This window comes from Trachypithecus francoisi, unplaced genomic scaffold (assembly GCF_009764315.1).
Source record: "Trachypithecus francoisi isolate TF-2019V2 unplaced genomic scaffold, Tfra_2.0 Lachesis_group11, whole genome shotgun sequence".
Lineage (NCBI taxonomy): Eukaryota > Metazoa > Chordata > Mammalia > Primates > Cercopithecidae > Trachypithecus > Trachypithecus francoisi.
In genome coordinates, this window is record NW_022681456.1 from 115,894,787 (window position 1) to 115,916,601 (window position 21,815).

Genomic DNA, 21,815 nt, shown 5'->3' on the forward strand with positions numbered 1-21,815 from the left:
CGACTGAAACAATACAAAACACAGTCTGTTAGAGTTATACGGGGATTTGCCTACATTCTCCTGGTCATAAAAGACATTGTTAACTGCCAGTTAACAATGATTAAGAAGTGATTTTTCTCTAGTACATATCAATAAGTAGGCAGTATCAAGTTCTTACGTTGTATTGATATGGGCAATCTTTGTTTCCATTGCCTATTTTAAGGGTCAGCGAACATTTTCTGCAAAGGGACAGTTAGTAAATATTTTAGTTTTTGCAGATCATATAGTTTTGGTTGCAACTACTCAAGCTTGATGTAGCACAGAAGTAGTATAGACAATTTGTAAACAATGTAGGCTCTGTTCTAATAAAATGTTATATATGGACATTGAAATCTAAATTTCACATAATTTACATATAGTAGTTCATATAAAATATATTTTTTTGTTGATTTGTGTGAGTGTGTGTGTGTGTGTGTGTGTAGACAGAGTCTTGCTCTTGTTGCCCAGGCTGAAGTGTAGTGGCACAATCTTGGCTCACTGCAACCTCCCCCCACTGAGCTCAAGCAATTCTCCCACCTCAGACTCTTGAGTAGCTGGGACTACAGGTGTGTACCACTATGCCAGCTAATTTTTGTATTTTTAGTCAGATGGGGTCTCCTTGTGTTGCTTAGGCGATCTTGAAATCCTGTGCTCAAGTGAACTGCTCGCCTCAGCCTCTCAAAGTGCTGGGATTACAGGCATGAACCACCATGCTCAGTTGATTTCTTTTCAACCATTAAAAAAATGTAAAAACCATTCTTAGCTCATGGGCTTTATCCAACAGGCAGTGGGTAAATTTGTTCCACAGGCTACAATTTGCTATTTCCTTAACTATTAGAAAGGATTGTTTCTAAGCAGGGAAGAACATCTCAGTGAGAACTTTCCTATTCAATTTTGTCTTCATAGAGAGCATGTTCAAGTGGAGAGGGCTATTAACAGTAAAAACTCTACATTCTATAGGCTGAGGTCAATGGCATGACTTCGATTGATGTTAGCACCTAAGTCTGTCACAGAAATATTCAGTGTTTGCTCAGAGACTTGTCAGCAGAAAGGTGACAGGCCTTGTGAGAAAAACAGACTTTTTTTTTTTTTGGATGTGTTATCAATCAGAAATCAATAGCCCTTCAAGAGCGATAGGGAATTATGATGAATAAGACCTAGAAGTACCTTCCAAACAATGAAAACCAAACCAGAACAAAATGAGAAAAAACAAACAAACAAAACCCAAACTACTAAATCATGGTTTCATTATTTAATTTAAAATGTAAGTGTGCCTTATAGACCCTAATTATACTCATATATGATTAATATAAGTAATGAGAACACTTCTGTCCTCAATGATGCCTGATAAGCAATGATTAACAGTGTCTTCTATGATCCTGAACTAATTTGAGATGAACTAGTGCAGACTTCTTACTGCATCTTCTCAGCCTCTCCAAAACAACCATATCATCCCCACCATCACTGATGAAATGGGAAACAGTGACACTGAAAGTGGATTTTTCCTCTTGAAGGAGGCAGCATTGCAAAGCTCCAAGTGCTCACTGGGGCGGTCTCCCAGCACTTGCCCGGCGGTGGTGGGGTAGGTGGCAGCACAGGGACAGCACCTCCTCTCTGCTTGGTGACTTACATAGTTGATCCGGAAGTGTCTACAGGCCCAGTCGTCCTGCTCTTCCTCTGAAATCATCTCCACAGTGATGTCTCCGTAGGCTATAGGTTCTTCCGTGAATGGCCAGTAATGGTCACATTTCACCTGGAGCAAGGACAAAACAATTGTTTAAAACAAACAGGCTAGGAAAGCAATTAAGCCTGTGTTCACTTAGGGAAAACAAAGGTATTTGCCTCTGAAAAATTAGATAGGACCCTGGTGAAGATGAAACGTAAAGCAAATACAATCGTTTTTGCTACATAGTGTGAATTCTTATCACATGACTTGGGTCATTCTTATCATACCTAACTAAAACAGAGTTGAGGGGTCAGAGGATAAAGCACTCAGAACACCCCAGCTACTTGGGAGGCTGAGGCAGGAGAATTGCTTGAACCCGGGAGGCAGAGGTTGCAGTGAGCCCAGATCGCGCCATTGCACTCCAGCCTGCGCGACAGAGAGAGGCTCTGTCTCAAAAAAAAAAAAAAAAAAAAAAAAAAAAAAAAAAAAAAAGCACTCAGAACGTGTAACATTGTTACAGGAATATAATTCTCTGTAAGCCCTGGTTGCCGAAACTGCCGTTAGTAACTTGAAACCAGTGTTATCTAATAGCAACTGAAACAACCTGCTGCGACTCTGAGACTAGTTTTACCCACCACCATCCATTCACCAATCCGAGCTTGCCAGCTCCCCAAAACTTTACTAGTGCTAATGAACTTTCCTGCAAAACAATATGCAGTATTTCTCCTTTTTAGAAGACTTCCAATCTTCTCTTTTTTCCTTTGAACACTGCAGAGACCACCAGGTCTGTGTGTTTGCCCCCAAATTGTAATTCTTGCTTCCCGAATACAATGTTTTAAATTTAGCGCTTTGTCTTTATGTTTTATTTGACTTTGAAAACAGCAAGCATTTCATCAATGGCAGAGGCTGGAGCAGGTTTTGCTGCTAAGTGGGAACTGCGTCAGTAAGTACGTACCCTCCTTTTCTCATTACACTGAGTGAGCATGACAATAATCTGAGACTTCTGTTGCAGGACCATCTTCCAGAAGTCATTTCTGGTTTCAGGCAGTGGCCCCTGGGTGGCAATATACTCCTGGGGTGAGTTGTATCCCTGAAAGAGAAGTGACAAAATTATCACCTAACCAGCCACTGTCAGCACCAAATGCTGCTCAACGCCTATGGGAAAAAAACTGAAAATTTACTGGTGATAAAATTGGCAAAGGATCACACACCTATGTAACGTTTTCTCCTTTTTTAATCAAAGAGGCTATCAGAGTAACTGACCATAATTAGTCTGTGTGATTGTAAGCATTGTTCTCCAGAAGGCTGCAAAAATCACATCCACACCTTTTTATGACAATAATAACGATCTTTATATTTTAAAAGTGCAGGTGCTAGCGTGGAACCCTTTGAATTTGGTTGCTGAAACTGAAATTTAAACACAAGATTTAAACATAAAGGACCCTTTCACTGGTCCTTTATAAAGAAAGAGAAACATTACTAGTCTATGGACTTTTTTTTCTATTCTTTATTATGAAATGGGGTAATGCAGACTTTTTAGAATTCAATTGCTGGGTTGCGAATGGCTCTCTTGTGAACTGTTTGACACACCCATATAGCCCTGCGAGTCTTTCTCTGGCTGGGTTAGCACTGGGGTGCCTGATTTTTTTTTTCTACTTACAGGAATATAGTTGGCATTGATGTAGTCTGCACCTTCCTCTTCGTTCATGGAGGCTAATCTCACACGGCTGAAGTCATCTGTAGAGAATAAGGAGAAAAAAATATTAAAATTCAGGATGGAAGGAAAAATTATTTTGACCCTCTCTATCCAATATTACGTTAAATCAGTCAGTGACAGAGTAGGTAGATAATAATTTTTAGCCTGATATTTTAGCCATTCTTCAACTTTAGTTTGTTGTTTAAATAAATAAGTGAATATCTTCCAACCACTATTTTTTTTTTCACTACCAGCTCTCCTGTCCTTGAAAGAATTGTTTCCAGGATTGTTTAGGGGTTGTGCAGAGTATTTCAGGAACTAAAATATCTGTGAGACTGACTGGACAGCTATAGTATGTAGCCTAAGCACACAGTTTTCACTTCACCTAGAGATGTCCAGAGAGTTCACTACTTTAAGGAAGCCTAGAGAAGAGAAGATGCATGGGTTTCTTTTGTAGGTGGACATTAAATGAAAGAAGTAATTTCTGAACTGTGGACAGATGTGAAATGTTATTATGATAATATATCTAATTTCATCAGGAAACCATATCAAGAAGAGACTTCTCTTTCTAGAGCGTTTTCAGCCTTCCTTTTCTCACTTTTCCATTCGTGCCTAGCTCCCACAGCGTGTAGTAGAGAGAAAAGTGAAATCTAAACGGGAATGTATTTTAATTGTTTTGTAAGTACTTTATATTACCTTTTTTCTTGAATGTTGCTTTTTATCACAAAATGCTAAACCACTATATAACTTGTCAGAAGTTAGAGAAGGAATTTTAATATATTGCATTGCCTTTCAATTTGCCTCTTTCCATTATCAATGAATTGACTGAAAATATTTTATGAGAGTACAAATGATCCAGTCCCCAATTTGACTATGGCTTTCTAATCTCTAAAGGGCCAAATGGTCAGTCTTTTTGTTCAGATACAATTCATTTAAAAGCACAATAATTAAATCTTCCTTCATATGATAAGATCTAAAGACATCAAAGCAGAGTGAGATCAGTGCAATCTCAGATGTGGCCTTGAGATCCAGACCACAGCTGGGTGTGGTCAGAGATTGGTGAAATTGATTAATCTGCAATGACAGTCCTTCAACCCTTAAAAGACATGAGTAGGATTGGCACAATTGATGATCTTACATGGTAGGATGTTTGTGTAACGGTTTTTACACCGATTCAGTGGAAGATCTGCAGCAAAGTGTGGGATATCCAGTCCAATCAATTTCAACTCCTGTAAAGGACAGAGAATGGATTTGAGATTTCCACACATGGTGTGAATTGGATTATCGTTCACACTGGTTTATTGCTCACAAGGCCTTTGGTATATGACACTGCAGTAGCTCCCATTAGAGGCGGAGTGTACTCTTCTACCCCACTATTGTCAACTTGTTTTGGCCGATGATCTTAGGTAGAAATCAAGTCCAATCAGGAGCTTTCAATGCACTTGCTTGTTTGGTTTGCCCTCTTGGGTGTCTGCCATCTGCCATGAAAAGGACATGACCAGGGAAGCTGCTAGTCCCAGAATGAGGAGACACAGAGGGCAGACCTGACTCTGACCCACAGCCTGAAGCAGAACTGCCCCAGCTGTTCCACAGACCCATGAGTGAGAAAAGTAAATGTTATTGTAGAGATTTTGAGGTAGTTTCTCATATAGCATTACTGTGGTAATAGCTATCTAATACAACACATAAATACCTTGGATAACTTAGTGGTCATTTGGAGAAGTAAGAACTATACGTATAACACTCAGGGTATGAAAAATTTGAAAATAAAAATGTTTTTCAGATTTTTAGAGGAATAGGGTAACTTAAGTTTATGAAATTTGTATAAACATTTCCTATTCTCTGAAGGAATCTACGTTGTTTTTTTTTCCTTGTAGGCAATGAGCCTTAGAGAAAATAGTAAAAAAAGAGTGAGGAAGGAGTAGGGAACAATCTCCATGTTAAAAAGTATAGGATTAGGCCGGGCGCGGTGGCTCAAGCCTGTAATCCCAGCACTTTGGGAGGCCGAGACGGGCGGATCACAAGGTCAGGAGATCGAGACCATCCTGGCTAACACGGTGAAACCCCATCTCTACTAAAAAATACAAAAAACTAGCTGGGTGAGGTGGCGGGCGCCTGTAGTCCCAGCTACTCAGGAGGCTGAGGCAGGAGAATGGCGTAAACCTGGGAGGCGGAGCTTGCAGTGAGCTGGGATCCGGCCACTGCACTCCAGCCTGGGCGACAGAGCGAGGCTCCATCTCAAAAAAAAAAAACAACAAAAAGTATAGGGTTAACAGTCACTAAATATCTGGTAGTAAATATCTGAATATCTGGTGATGAAACCTCAAACATAAAGATGGATCTGTAGTTGTTGGGGAAAATCCTTTAGTGAGAATAAGAACATTCAAATGTCTGCCTCCATATATTGGTACTCTTATAAAGCTCATTTCAGAAGGTGCACTGATAGGAAATTTTTATATAAATAACCGTCACACTTCAAAAATGGTATGTTATGGGGTAAGGGGGATTTCTAAGTTGCTACGCCATGTGTCTTATAGGAAACAAAGGGATTGTGGTCAGGCCATCTGTATTTCTTGGAGGCATCATTCACATTGTGGTCTATGTGAATGGTGTCCACTGGAGTTGTACAATGCACAACCAATGCAGTGGATCTAGTTATATTCCTATGCAAATTTTAGAGGAATATTGATAAACAGTGTACATAACTGTGTATAAGCAGGATTACCCATGTAGTGTGCATCTTTCTATAAGACTATTAAGTGAGGCAGAAATCACTTGTTAGAAATTTTATTTACATTTATAGAAAGTTAATATTGAGCCCAAGTTTTACTCTTCATAATTCCTCCCAATTATTACTTCAAGGAATCAAAGTTGGAGGAATACTTTCCTGGGAGAAGAATTTTGGAGCGTCTTTTAACACTCTTGAAGAGAATTGGAGACATTGGACCATGTTCTAGTATTGAATAGGGATATCTCTTTCATGCCCTTTGTGTCTTTATTCAATTGTTCTTTGCAAAACACATGTTTTATTAATCAAGTTATTGGGTCTTCTGATGCTTTTAAATAGAAGATCCGTGGTGGCAAATTACCTTGTGCTTAATGGCATTGGGTTGCCTGACTGTAGCCAACATGGATGAACCAACAAAATTTGCCCAGATTTCTCTCTTCCTTTGATTTCTCATCACTTTTGGCTTTTCAAGATGACAATATCTCAAGTTCTTTGGACTAAGTTGATGTCAGTCTTACATACAAACTATGTTACATTTGATTTTCAACTCACAAAATTGGTTTTCTTCCATCTCAAGCACTTACTTGCCAAATATATTTAGGTAGATGCTTGCCATTGTTACTTTATAATGGAGCATTCCATTTTAAAGGGTATTCAAAGGTTGACTATATTTTTCTTGTAAGAAACAACTTATTTTTAGTAAATTTCAACTAAATCAGTGTAATGTTTAGGTTAGTTCCTTTTGGTAGTTATAAGCTTATTTAAATTGCTTAAATTATTTTAGAAATCGACCTCCTTTAGAATGCATATTTTTTCAAAATATCTCACATATTTTGATGTGCCACTTATAAACTGTATGTTCGTGGAAGGGTAGTTAACTTTCTTTTTTTTAACATCAGTTCAATTACCTGTAAGATAAGGCTAGTAATTTCTCCATACCTTCCTTTTTTATAGTGACTATCAAATGGAATAATTTAACTCAACAAATACTAATACAGCACTATTGATAATCATTGTGAAATACTTTTGCGATGATTCTTTGTTTTGCTTTGCCTGGCTCCACAATTTCTTCCTCCTTTGCCATTTATGCCAGCAGACCAATAACTCTTGCCCCAGTTTCCTTGCTTTGGGGACAGACTGGTAAGCCATGGGAAAAGGCTTCAGATACAAAAGGAATTGTGGAAACAGATTGAGGCTGAGTGTTTGAGCACATGTGGAAGCTGACTAAACTGATAGAACTTTAATTGTGTGTTGCCTTCCTGCTGTAAATACTCTAAGTTGATAAGAGAGGTTTAATTGGCTGAACACTGTAAGTGGAAGTTGCCAAAGTTGAATCGCAGCAAAGTGGGAACTGCATGTAAACACAATATGCTTTGCAGCCTTTGTAATTTAGCCTGTCACTAAGTGGAAAATAAAATATTAAGTTTCCAGTTCAGTAGCTTTGAAGTTATTTTCTTTCCAACCATATGGAAATTCCATTGGCTTAAATCTTTATGAAGACAAAGTATGGAGTGATAAACCTGAAACCCACATAAATCATTTTTGAATTTTCTTTTGTCAGTTTTGCTTCTAAATATAATTTATCACCCTTTTTTTCTAGGCTATACAGTCATCTGTAGTGGGTTGATTGGTGATCCCCAATAAGACACGTCTATGTCCTAACCCCTAGAACCTGTGAATGTGATCTAATTTGGAGAAAGTGTCTTTGCAGTTGTAATTAAGTTAAAGAACATGAGATGAGATCATCCTGGAGTAGAGGAAAAGGAATGTAAAGATGGAGACAGCTCAGAGTTATGCAGCTGCAAGCCAAGGAGTCACTGCGGCCAACAGAAGCTGAAAGAGGCAAAGAAAAATCTTCCCTAGAGCCTTCAGGGGGAGTATGGCCCTGCTGACACTTTGATTTTGGAATTCTGGCTCTGCAATTGTGAGAATAAATTTCTGCTCTTTTAAACCACCACAATTGTGGTAATTTGTTATGGCAGCCATAGGAAACTAATACGGTCACCCAAACCCAATAGCAGGCTACGTTTTGTTGGCTGTGTTTGAAGCATACAGGTCTTGGAAAGCAAAGCACAAGCATATACATTATATTAGTTGACTTGGGCTGCCGTAACAAAACACTAGAGAGTGGTGGTTTAAACAGTAGAGATTTATGTCTCACAGTTCTGGAGGTTGCGAAGTCCAAGATCAAGATGCCAACGAGGTAGATTTCATTCTTAGGCACCTTGTCTTGGCTAATCCTGAGACTGTCTTGGCTAATCCTGAGACAGTCAGGTAGGAGGGGGTCCTTGGAGAAACTCCAACTAGCCTGCTGACAGAGGTAGAGCCTCGGGAAGTTCACCATGTTTGCAGTGGGGAAGGAGCCTGGTCTCTCCTCTTCCTGTGTGGAACCTGAGATTCAAGCTGCCGGTGGGAAGTGCTCTAGCAGGGACTCCAGCCTAGTGAGAGTCCCTGTTTCTCCCTTTTCTTCCTTTTCACCCAATAAAACCCTGTTTTACTCACCCTCCAAACAGCCTGTGACCTAAATTTTCATGGCTGTGGGATGGACAAGGACCTCATCTTTAGCTGAACTAAGGAAAAGTCCTGCAACAATCCCACCATGAAGTCCTCACCCTCATGAGCTCATCTCATTCTAATTACTTAGCAAGGGCTCCATCTCCAAATACCATCACTTTGGGGGTTAGGGATTAAACATAGGAATTTTGGGGGGTCACAAGTATTTACCCCATAACCTGCAACATCATCTTCTGAGGACAGCACAATCTGTATTCTGGTCTTAGGGTCTGTAACAGTGTCAGTTTGCTTTTGGTGTTTGCTTTGGGATAGGTTGGACATCAGAGCCAGATGAACTAGACTACTAGATTACTTGTTTGTAGGCATGGAAAAAGGGAAGAGAAACAATGTGCCCGTGGTGTTGACAGAAGAAGTTCCATGTATAGCAAGTAAATTCTACTACCAGAAATCAAAGGTCACCTCTTGTGAACTGCAAGGCCAGTTCTGTAGTTTGTTCTTTTGTTTGTTTGTTTGTTTTTTATCTTTGCAGCCACATGTCTGAACAGAGATGGTGAGGGCCTTTACTAGTATCCTGAACAAGCACTAAGTACAGGCATTAATAGCAGAATGAGCAATATGTGATATGTTTTCTGGACTCTCACATTTCAGTTATAAAGTCTGGTTCTTCAAAATCTTTCCCATGTGAAACGTAAAAAACGAGGAACCTGTTTTAATCCCTGGGTCCCAAGACTTTTAAAGGAAAGGTGTATATTTTTATCAGAAGGATAATCAATCTTTCTAGCAGATTTAAAATCAGATTCAGAGGAAAGAAGAAATTTATTCAGTAAACACAAATTAGTAACTCATATAGCTTCATGTATGACTTACAGCTGTATTGGTAATATGTGTAAATCCAGACATTGGTTTCAATTTGCAGAATACTTATAAATGATGTAATTTCTCAATGCAAATGTGATATTTCAATGTCAGCATAAAAATGAATACAAATACTAGGCATTAATATAAACAGAACAAGTAAAAATTCAGCTGCTGGAATTATCTAGACCAAGGTGATTCGGTCATCTCATACCCTCCTGAATTCTCATTAGAGCTAGGAGCATTTTTTTCCTTAAGCCTCAATTAGCTATCAATATATTTCAAGAAAATTTGAGGGCTGCCATGTGAAAGGTCCAGCATACACCCTGAAATCAGGCACAGGAGCACAATACTTCTATGAAAATCAGCGAGGAAACCCTGACACTGACTCTGAGGATGTAGGGGGCAGAATGGGGCTGAGGACTGGTAATATCTGAAGTCTGTCAAATGAAGAAGGAAGTAAATTGGACCCGTGGGCCACTGCTTGAGCAAATGTGAGTCCAAAACATACAGTCTAAGCCTGTGACTTAAAACAGAGCCCTAGAGAGTAAGTTGTGTTTTCCCACCAGAACATGTAAACAATATCAGGACTTACCACCCAATTAATAACATACATGACCAATAATGTTCTAAGAATAGAAATGTATGAAGAGAGCATCATAATAAATAACAACTTTAAAGACCTTCAAATCATGGTGTAATGGTTAATTTTATATGTCAACTTGACCAGGCTATAGTGTCCAGTTGCTTGGCCAAACACCAGTCTGCTGCTGTGAAGGTGTTTTTCTCATATGTGATTAACATTTAAGTAAGTAGAGTTTGAGGAAGGCTGATTATGCTACGTAATGTGGCTGGGCCTCATCCAGTCAGTTGAAGGCCTGAAGAGAACAGATGGGTCCCACAAGGAGGGAGGAATTCTGCCTCCCCATTGCCCTCAGACTCAAAACTGCAACCTCAACTTTTCCTTGGGTCTCCAGCCTGCCAGCCTGCCCTTCAGGTTTCAGACTTGCCAGCCTCCATGACCTCATAAGCCAATACCTTAAAATAGATCTCTCTCTCTATATAAAGCATATTCGTTCTATATAAACATCCCATTGGTTTCTCTGGAGAACCCTGACTAATACACATGGGTTATAAAGCTTGGTTGTAGCCTCATCCCATATTTAACCCATATTTCTCAAACACATTTAGTCTAGGACAGTTCTCCATTGTGCAAGACTGTCCCACTCATGAAGAATATTTAACGCCCTGTCCCTCTTCCATAAAATACTGTTAGCATCCTCCTCCTAAGCTATTATAACAACCAAAACCACTCCCACACATTTTCAGATTTCCTCTGGAGGCTGACTGGTACTTGTCCAGTTGGGAACCATTGATCTAGTTCAACTCACCCATTTTATACATAAAGAAACTAAGGTGATGAGAAAATGTACTTAAAAGCAGAACATGATTATTTTTCAACACACGACTTCTGTACAAACTCCAAATAAAACCCCAATATAAAAAAATGAGAAAAAATGATATTTCACTTGCAGTGCTCGACAAAATGTTAACCTCTTTAATCATAAATCAGCTATTAGAAATCAGTAACAAAATGGTGAAGATCATAAGGCACATGAAAATAAAAGAAACAGAGGAAAATGAAGTAACACAAATGACTAATAGTGCTATATGAAGATGATGTAGCTTACCATTAACAGATAAGAAAGTAATTTCTTTGTAATATGACATTATCAATGATTACAAATGTGGATATCTACTGTTTGTATAGTTTTAGGAAGTGGGGAACACTCAAACACTGGGAAAGCTTACTCCACTTATGGGAAATTTACTCAAAATGAAGATTTTGCATATACTTTGCCTGGGCAGTTTCAATCCATAGGAATTACTCCAACAAAGTAGTTGGATAAATTGAAACTTATACATGAGCATGTTCACTACATAAAAAATCTGTAGGTAATACATCATCCCCCCCCAACTCATTATGTATCAATTGGTTAAGAAAAAAACATGTTTTTTAAAATGTTAATAATTAGTAGCCACACTGTAGTGAGGATTCAAGTTTTTAGATTCCTAGTTTAGCACATTCCTGACTCCCTTATAAATCCAATGAAGTCAGGCTAAATGTATCCATTTATCCATTGAATGTATAAAAGCCCTCAGCATATTATAAATTGAACATTTAGCACATACAATTTATAATTCTGCTTTTCATAGTTTTGTGATATCTAAAGACAGCATGCTCATCACTTAGTGCCTGGTTCTCCCAATACCCTCTCTTTATTGGGAGATAATGCCCTTCTTAGGTTTTACTACTTGACCACATGGTTCCAGTTAGAGATTCTGTGCATCTGCCCTCTCTGGCTGTGATTAGTTTGAATGGGCACCATGACACAGGCTTGTCCATCAAAATCCTCCCCTGTCAATTTTCAAACTACAAACAAGAGAGACAATAGTTCTCTTTGGAAACCATGGAAACAAAAGGCTGTGGTACTCAAAGGTTGTTGTTGGCTGCTTTTCACCATGAAAAAGAGGTTGGACTGGGCGTCATGGCTCACAGCTGTAATCCCAGCACTTTGGGAGGCCGAGGCAGCTAGATCACAAAGTAAGGAGTTCGATACCAGCCTGGCCAGTATGGTGAAACCCTGTCTCTACTAAAAATACAAAAGTTAGCCAGGCATGGTAGCGGGGACCTGTAGTCCCAGCTACTCGGGAGGCTGAGGCAGGAGAACTGCTTGAACCCGGGAGGCAGAGCTTGCAGTCAGCCGAGATCGTGCCACTGCACTCCAGCCTGGGCAACAGAGCGAGACTCCGTCTCAAAAAAAAAGAAAAAAGAAAAAGAGCTCGGTGTTCAGTGAAACAAAGTGAAACCAAGGCAGAGAGAGAAATAGAGAGGCCTCTGCAGGGCTCTAGTCCCTGGCTCCAGTCATCCCTGAAACTGTGCTGCTTCCCTACTCAACCCTTTCTTTGCTTGTGTGAGATACCTTAGTATCCTTTGAATAAACCCCCTTTCCTTTAGTCTAAACTAGTTTGTGCTATATTTTTGTCACTCAAAACTAAAAGAATATGTTTACTGGAAAATGACTTGTTGAATTTTTTATAATCATACAATTCAGAAACAGTGATAGTTACACTTGGGTTTCGAGACATAAACTGTGAGTTGCCAGCGGAGGTAATGATCCTAGCTGTGCCACCAAGGGGCATGCAGGAATTAAGAAAATGTGACTTTAATAAGGTTAAAAGTGTAGCTACACCATAATTTCTATCACCATTGTCGGAATCATCTAGCTATTTATTTTCTCAGGTTTGCCTCATGTTTGCTTAGAAAAAATTCCTCCTTTCCTTGATATACTTTCTGAAATGCCATCCTCATCATTCATTTCCAATTCAAATTGAATGTCTTTGAGTATAGCATTTGGTGTAGCATCTATAATTTCCTATGCACCTGCGTGCAATGGATAAGTGAGCAGGCTCTGTGTAGAATTTTTCAGAACACAGGTGGTAGTTAGGGGTCTTTGTATTTGGTAATGTATAAGATTCTTCTCATCCTCAAATTCACCGTTAGTGTCTCCACACCAGGACCACTGATGCTTTTTGCAGACCACAGCTGTCCTTGGCTGATAAGTGGAAAGGAGACATGATTTTAAAAAATGAAGAAAAAGCAGCTACCTTAGTAGAAAAGAGCACTTAAAAGGCTTTATAAAAAAAAAAAAAACAAAAAAACTGCAGAATTTAGAAAAATCACTTTATCGTCCCCTTTTCCCTGAATCACTGAACACTGAAGCCATGCTATAGAAACCTGAAGGATGGGAGGCCATTTAGACTGTTATGAGCTATAAAATATGTGGTAAGAAAAAGTGAGAACTAATTATCTTCCCCCACACTGCTGAGATCTTAGACTCACTTCCATCTCTTCTGACACATGGTTTTAGATCCAAAGAAATATGTGTCCTTCAGAAAAAAAAAGAGATGTTGGCAATCTTTTTCTTAACACAAATCATGTGTAAATTTATCTCCCCAATGTGTCCAAGGAAAGAAAATAAAACTGCACAAAATTATTAAGTAGAATGCCAGGAGTCCTACAGTTTGAAAGGCCCCACTCCAGGATGTTATACGCCCAGGACACAAAGGGGGTCAGTTTTATCCACTATCCGCCCCTACTGTGGCCTAAGAAGCATGAGAAACACTATAAATCCCCTGAAAGGGAAATTCTGTCTCAGGCTTCATGCCTCAGCTTGCATTTTTCTTTTTGTACTCTCAATTTCCCTGAAACCCTAATTATGATGGCTTCTACTATACCTATGTTTGCCACCTTAGTACCTGCACCTATTCTCTTCTTCCCCTCATTTGTGCCACCTGAGGCCTTGCCTAGTCAGCAAGGATTGACAGCCCTTGCTCAGAACCAGCAGATCAGCACCTCCTACCCCCCCCCACCAACGCCCTTTTTGTTATGCAAACACATCGCACTGCCAGTGAGCAGGGACTTGATCCCAACACAAACCCCACAATTCCCAGGCCCTTTCCATTACAGAAGGTAGAAAATGCCTTAACCAACTCACCTCAAACTGAAGAGAAAATTTATAGTCAGAGTCTTTGGCCATATCCTTAATATAGGCATCAAAGTCATCCAGTTGAACCGGGCTTTGCCAAACACAAAGAAATATATATACATTTTAAAATTCTTGCTGATAGGTATACTATATTAATATCATACTTCTTAATTTTCTTGGAGAAAATAGAAGTTTTACTTCTCTAAGGTTAGCACTCACCTTTTTTTTTTCTTTTTTTTGATTCAAGTTACCAATCCTTAATATATTGCAATTGAAAAGAAAGGCATATATATCCAGCTTCCTTGATAGGAGAAATCTCTAGATTATCACTTGACTCTTACTCTAGCAGTACAGTACTATATACACGCATACTCATATAAACACCCCCATATATGTTGCCTCTAGAAAACTCTGGCATATGGAAGATAACAAAGGAATAGATTCCAAAGACCTGTTTCAATTACGGTTTTGCTTTATTGACTGTGTTATCCTAGAGAATCACCTAACTCTTTCAGAGTCAGTGTTCTCATCCATAAAATACAATAGTTATAGCTACGAGCTTGACATACGGTATATAAAAAACTTTGTAAGTTTCAACAGCTTTACAAGTATAAGGAATTGTGCTGCTAGCTACAGTCTCTCCAAAGCAGAGGCAGGATCAGTGGGATGAAACTTTTGTCTAGAAAGCTCCCAGGGTCTCACTGGAGTGTCATCTTTAGAGGCTTACATATCTAGATTCAATCAAGTAACACACCTGAGCTTATGTTTCTGCATCTGCAGCAGCAGTTCTCACTTCGTTGTTTTTTTGAATAAGAATCCAATTTCACCTCCTGTAGTTTTCTGTAGCTGCTTATCTCCTCTAGAGCCTACCTAAACCAATGTGCTCTCTAAAGTAGCTCTCTGCTTCTGCAGAATGCCACATTCTGTCATCTAACTCAAGCTTTTCCACTTTGGCAGGGTCCTTATAGTTGACCCTTCCCTTGGTCTTGTGGCATGTTACTCAGCCTATATCATCTAACTGTGGTCTTTTTTGTTTTGAGACAGAGTCTCACTCTGTCACCCAAACTGGAGTGTAGTGGCACTATTTAGGCTCACTGCAACTTCTGCCTCCTGTGTTCAAGCGATTCTCCTGCCTTAGCCTCCCAAGTAGCTGGGACTACAGGCAGATGCCACCACGCCTGGCTAATTTTTGTATTTTTAGTAGAGATTTGGTTTCACCATGTTGTCCAGGGTGGTCTTGAACTCCTGACTTCAAGTGATCCACCTGCCTTAGCCTCCCGAAGTGCTGGGATTACAGGTATGAGCCACTGCTCCCGGCCTAACTGTGGTCTTATGTCTAATTAGCAAATACGTAGTATTTAATAATGCTCATTTAAATTGTTGATTAGCTCATCTGATGAATTCATTTATGTTAATATTTTAGTAAATTTTAGAGGGCATTATATCTTCCAGAGAATACTTTAAACTGAAATGTTTTTAGTTAATAATAATAACTCATTTATAAAACATGCTACACTTCATAAATATTCACATGCGTTATCTTGCTTAATCGATCCCTGAGGTAGGAATAGGCAACATTAGCTCCAAGCTCCAGCAGAAGAGCCACGGCTAAGAGAGTTAAATGAGTAGCCCAACATCACATGTCTACGAAGCAGTAGAATTCTCACTGGAATCCAGGGAGAGTAAGTCCTGGTTCAGAACTTGTCCCCCTTCAAACTTGTTATCCTTCCAAAATAATGGGCTAAGGTTGGGACTCCTCTCCTGGAATGAACTCCCTTAGAACGGCAATCCCTGGCTGGTGTCTTTGGGCTGTGTATTGGCCTTAAAGTTGGATTTAACAACTCTGGCTTTCATCTTGTTACTAGGAAAATGGGCACATGTACACTGAAGGCAAACCAGACAAAGTATTTATGGGTTAAAAAAAAGCAAAAGCAAGAAGCAGAGGGAAAAAGAGAGAGAGACGAAGGAATAGCAAACAGAAGAATGAACATAGGGAGAAGGAGAATGACAAGGAGAAGAAAAAGAAAGCTGGAAGGGAGCAAAGACCAAAAGGACAAATACCTACAGAGGAAAAAGGAAAAGAGGAGGTGAAGGAAAGGAAGGATGGAATGAAGACAAGTGGAGATAGAAAATGAGAACCAGGGGGACACGGTAGTGGTGGGGCATTTGGAGTGAAAGAGAAATGGTAGAGAAGGCAAATAAAAAGATGAGAGGAAAGCTTCTCAAGAACTGTCTTCTAGAGAAAGAGAGAGGACTCAAAGGAAAATAAGAGGGGGAAGGTGGAAGCTGAATTGATGTGAGTTTTTTTTTTGCGTGTAGGTATGTTCTACCACTCCTAATCTCTACCATATCTTTTGTCTGGGTCTTGTTTCTCCTTCTTTTCTTTGCCTGAGTCTTGGGAGGAGCAAGCCTTGATAGTCTCTCCTTTTTGTCCAAGGACACTATCTTCAAAATGCTCTAGACTCTGCCTCTTTAGCTCACCTGCCAATCCAACCAATAGTTTTTGGTAACAAAGTCTTTCTGTTTCTGTGAAATCATCCCTCCCAGTTGACGGTACCCTCTCCTCTATTCAGTCTGGTCTTATCTCTCCTACATCAGTTGGTATGAGCCAATGGAATGTGTGCTGCTTTGAAATTGACTTAGAGACTGGACACGGTGGCTCACGCCTGTAATCCCAGCACTTTGGGAGACTGAGGAGGGTGGATCACATGAGGTCAGGAGTTCTAGAACAGCCTGACCAATATGGTGAAATTTCATCTCTACTGAAAATACAAAAATTAGCCAAGCATGGTGGCATGTGCCTGTAGTACCAGCTACTTGGAAGGCTGAGGCAGGAGAATCACTTGAACCCAGGAGATGGAGGTCGCAGTGAGCCAAGATTGTGCCACTGCACTCCACCCTGGGTAACAGAGCAAGACTTCATTTCAAAAAATAAAATAAAATAAATTTAAAAATAAAAATAAATAAAAAATGAAATTGACTTAGAAAAAATTACTCTGTTTTCATACATGCCATAAAATTATATGCCACTTAAGACTAACTAGAAACATTTTTACATCAAATTTTCTTTTGGATTATGTCATGGATTACTCATGATTTCTTTCTATAAGCATAGATGCCACAGACCTCGCTGGACCCCCTAATTGCCTTCTTGTACTAATTCACCAGTGTTCTATCTAGGCAGGTATCAAGAACAAACTCTATATAAAGGAAAGTTCCACTCTTCATAGGTAGAAATATAACTAAGAAAAGGTGTGGAGGTGATAATCTAATAGGCTTTTGAAATCAACTGGGGGTTAATTTTCACTCACCACAATCGTAATTCTTCTGATTTAATGGTTTAATAGATAAGGAAAACCATAGGCTAGGTTAATTATCTTTTCTATTTATTATACAGGTTTCTTGAGACAGCATTATCAAAGTATTTATTATAATATCAAATAGAGTAAAAGCCTTTTCCTGCAATAAACACAGAATTTCAAAATACTAAAAGGATTTTTGAAACTCTTTGATGTAGTTAAATATTAGGTTTTCATATACTATATTTAGAATACTACATTTCCTCCTCCAAGACTTTAAAAATTACTAACGATCCACTCTCTCAGATTTGATATGATAAACATTGTCCTTATTTCTGATGTGATTTCTGTGATACACTTTTCTAGTGGCCACTGCCACTCAGGCATAAACGACCAATACATTACTGTGCTTAGCTATCATATTATGCATTTGCCTCTTTCTTAAGCATCTCTTCTATTTGAAGACAAACAATCTTTAATTGGAACATTAAGATTATTATAACAAACATCCTTTTAAATGACATAGTAAGAAAAACTTACTTTGTCAGTTTCCTCTTCTTTAAACCATTTTTACTCCTAATAATTAAAAAAGAAAAGACAAATTTATCTGGGCAAAAGAACTGATTAACATAATAATTAAACTTGAAGAGCTTTAAATAATTACATCAGGTACCTCAGTTTTATTTAATTTTCATTAAACACACATCAGGTTTGTTTAATTACTTTTCCTTACATGAGAAGATAATAATAATTTCAGATTCATTTTTTAAAACTCCACTAGATTGCATGAACATATCTGCACTTTATACTTTCCATTTGCCAAGAACTGAGTTCTAGAAATGAAATTTTTAACTGCTGTCAATTAAGTTGCTAGAGCAGTTTGTAAATGTATAGAAGTATTTATCTACCACCTGAACACTCCAGTTTCTACAGGCAGGCAGGAAGAATTGGGGAATAAAATGGAGAACTAATAAAGAGAGGGTGGAATGTTGTTTTCTTAATTAAAGACTAAAATAACTTTTTCTGACATTTTTCTTTGGGGATGTGAATGTGTGCTGTCAGTGTGGACATGTATCTTATACAATTCTACTATGGCATTGTTTTTATTTCATCTTGAACTAATTTTTAAGCTATCTGAAGAAATGGACCTATTCCTGCTTGCTCTTCATCATTACTAGTCTATAAGCTGAAACACAAGAAATGCTAATACATGCTTTAGTTAGTTATATTTGTTTAGGGGATAATTACTGTAATTGTTTTCACCCAACTCACCTAAGTTATCTAAAGCTAACAGTATCTATCGAAGCACTTTGTGATTGTATTATTATCTTCTATAAATAATAAATATGAAAACATGATTGATTGTATGAATGACATTATAGCAAAATTTTGTAAGTAATTCTCAGAGGTCTTTACATAATTTTGATGGAAGCACCCGCTTTTCAGAAAATAAACAGTCTATAGTAAATAACCAGTTGTAATCTTAGTACTTTAATGTGTCCAAATATTTATTTATATTTACAATTATGCATGTTCGGATATCTCCACTTCCTGAAAGCTTTTAGCAGGATGAAGCACTACTTTGTGCTTTCACAGCACTTTGCAAACGGAGAGTTTCTCACATTGTGTGACTGTTAGTTGCAGGTACACGCCTTGCTACATTCACTTTATAACTTCCCCCCAGGGCTGAGCATCTTTAATGAAACACATAGTGGGTGGTCAATAAACGCTTATTCAGTTGAACTGAAACAAAATATCTCTGCCATGTTACCCTCAGAATTTCACTTAATGATTCCTTTAACAATTGAGTACTAGACTTGGGCTTGTGATGTTCTGATTGAAAAGATGGGACTTGTGGATGAAGAGAAAGTAACGCAGGTCAGGAAATGTAGGAACACATCCACCAAGGCAAGTGGTGTTTGTGGTTTTCAGGTAGCTTTAATTTCCTCCCACTTCTAAGTGAAAACAATCCATTCGATGGTTCCTGTTCTATTTTTTCCTCCCTCATCCTCTTTGTCTTCCATACCTGAGATTTAGAGGGAAAAATCAGTCCAGTTTTTACTCTGCCTCTCCCTGATCCCCTCAAAAAACACTGTCATGTTGGACATAGCTGTATATTATAGATATTTGGGAACCTAAAGGAATATTTATTGATAGTGTTTTTTATTCAGCCCCGTGATGGTAATTTAGTTAGTTTTAGGAATTCCATATTTACTTCTTGTGGTAAGTGCCAAGTACTTCAGTGCTTTCGGAAAGCAGAATGTCAGCGGAGATGACTAACAGCTCTGGTGAAGTCAGGAGGCTGCCAACATATTTTGTGATCAGGAGTGAACAAAAAAATACTTTCCTATCCAAACAGGCTTTAAAGGAAACTAGGAAGTAACAAATGTATGTAAGAGGGTAACACTGAATAAATTCAGTGCTGAAATATTAAGCTGCTACTACTCGGCAGCTGTGTAGAAACTTGATTCATGGAGGAGAGACACATTTTTTCTTTCAATCGCATTCCTTATTGAATGAACTTTCAATATAATATATAATTATACTACGTTTTGTATGACATATCATATACTTATTGGCAAAAGTAATCATGATTTGTATACAATTTGCATTGTTCTATTTAGATCTTGCTGATTCCAAAGAGTTTCTGTATCCTAAGGCTGTGGAACATGACAGGATTGAATTATGAAACTCCACAGCAACACTGATAAAATGTTCCTACATTTTCAATTCCTGTGCTAATTCCAAGACTAGAACAAGACTAAAACCGGGGGAAAATTCATGCAGATTAAGACTTTGCTAGCAATTTTAACTTAAGCACATTCTGGAAGGAGCCAATATGTACACATGTTACAGTGACGATTTTGTGGGACATGTAGGGTATCGCCTTTTCATTGCAAAAGATTTTCCAAATCAATAAATAACCCCCCATCAGACATACATACAGCATATATGCATAGAGGATTGTGCACTTGTAATTTTTTCTCTTTCACTTACATTAGGAAGGTTCAAAATCCTAATGACTTCAAAAGTTAAGATACATTCTGCATAAGTTAGTCATGGTTATGACAGTCTTGGAAAGCCATCCACACTGCAATTCATTCCAAAAAAGCAATAGCAAGGACGTGGGATTTATCATGGTTAAAATAAGACAAAACAAAACTCTGAAAGTCTCCAATTTTGTAAGTGCTGCTTACTCTTTGATGAGGTAAGCAGAAACCATCCCCAAATCTTAAAAAGAACTTTAGGATTATATCATTCTTCAAATAGAACATGCAATCATCATGAGTAAAGCTAAGCATTTTCAACTAAATGCCATTTATTGCTTAAAATGCCAACTGCTTAGGATTGAGAACAAGCAGGTGAATACCTGAGTAAAGCATGAGGGTCGTTATGGCAGTTAAAAAAAAAAAAAAAAGGATTTAACACTAAATCTAGATATAGCTAGTTCGACTTAGATGATTTCTTTCGATAGGAAACATACTGTAAGTTATGAAAGTCAGAAATCCTTGCAGAACACAATCCTGAGACTAACCTAACTGGGCACTGGTGCTCCACACTGATTCTGCTACCACCCCAGGAAAAGATTCGAGCAACACTATGAGAGAGAGAAAGAGTTTTTTTGATTTCCAAACAAACCACTAGTGACATCAGATGGGTTTTAGAAAATCAACAGGAATATATATTTCCAAGAAATCAACAGTTTAGAAAGAAAGTTGGACAGTGTGTTAGGCAGTGTGCATCTGGGGAGATGGCTGTGTTATTTACAGCTGTTGTTAACAGGGTAGGTGAAATATGAAGACAAACACATCATTAGAAGGATTAAAAATGACTCTTTAGCCAATGAAAGCAGGGGAAGATAACCACAAGTTATTAGATGAAGCAAACAGGGAATTGGAGTGGTTGTGTGAGTAGAAGCTGTATTTCAATGAGCAGGGAACATGAATTTCACTTCTTTTGTATCTGGCATTGTACAAAAGGGCTGAGAACATAGTTTATATCCAGTATGTTTTCACTAGTTAGTATGTGTGAAATCTACTGAAGTGATGAAAAGCATGGAGCTCTATGTTTTACCTTCTCTTCTCACCTGGAGACAACCATTCACAGTTTCAAGGTGATTTTTCTAAAAATTACCGAAGGGTATTTTCTCCCCATAAGTTGGGTTTCGTGCTATTTGATTGGTACTATAAATAGCAGACCTTGTGAGAGTTGCTGAAATTTGAAGATATGTTCATCAACGAGACCTATTAAGGAATACTTGCTTATTAGCACAGGCCTACCTTACAGAAGCTTAAAAATGAGCTGTGAAAAATGAGAAAGTCTCAGAGAATTAAGCAAGGAAATGATATATGCATCTTTCTTTCATTTTATTTGCAATCTGGGATACTTTATGGGTATTTGCTATCAGTATTTTAACGATAGACACACTATTTGAGGATGATTAGTAGATGTTCTGTTAAAAGTAAATGTATATTTTAAAGGTCGAAAT

At 38.3% G+C, this 21,815-nt stretch overlaps 1 protein-coding gene and 1 long non-coding RNA gene across 9 annotated transcripts in view; one reads left to right on the forward strand and one right to left on the reverse strand.

Moving 5' to 3' along the window:
• Window positions 1-21,815, reverse strand: part of PTPRO (protein tyrosine phosphatase receptor type O) — a 281,730-nt gene that overhangs the window by 15,012 nt on the left and 244,903 nt on the right. For 4 of the 5 annotated variants that reach the window (XM_033222763.1, XM_033222767.1, XM_033222768.1 and 1 more), the window contains 6 exons: window positions 17,867-17,902; window positions 14,037-14,118; window positions 4,519-4,609; window positions 3,345-3,421; window positions 2,640-2,774; window positions 1,649-1,771 (listed from right to left, as the gene is read on the reverse strand). In XM_033222763.1, coding sequence (XP_033078654.1) covers window positions 1,649-1,771; window positions 2,640-2,774; window positions 3,345-3,421; window positions 4,519-4,609; window positions 14,037-14,118; window positions 17,867-17,902 — 544 coding nt within the window. The remainder of the gene's footprint in view (window positions 1-1,648; window positions 1,772-2,639; window positions 2,775-3,344; window positions 3,422-4,518; window positions 4,610-14,036; window positions 14,119-17,866; window positions 17,903-21,815) is intronic. The other variant, XM_033222766.1, reaches the window with a different exon arrangement.
• Window positions 2,324-21,815, forward strand: part of LOC117090454 — a 94,276-nt gene continuing 74,784 nt past the window's right edge. For all 4 annotated transcript variants that reach the window (XR_004440017.1, XR_004440015.1, XR_004440014.1 and 1 more), the window contains exon 1: window positions 2,324-2,631. This is a non-coding gene — a long non-coding RNA (uncharacterized LOC117090454). The remainder of the gene's footprint in view (window positions 2,632-21,815) is intronic.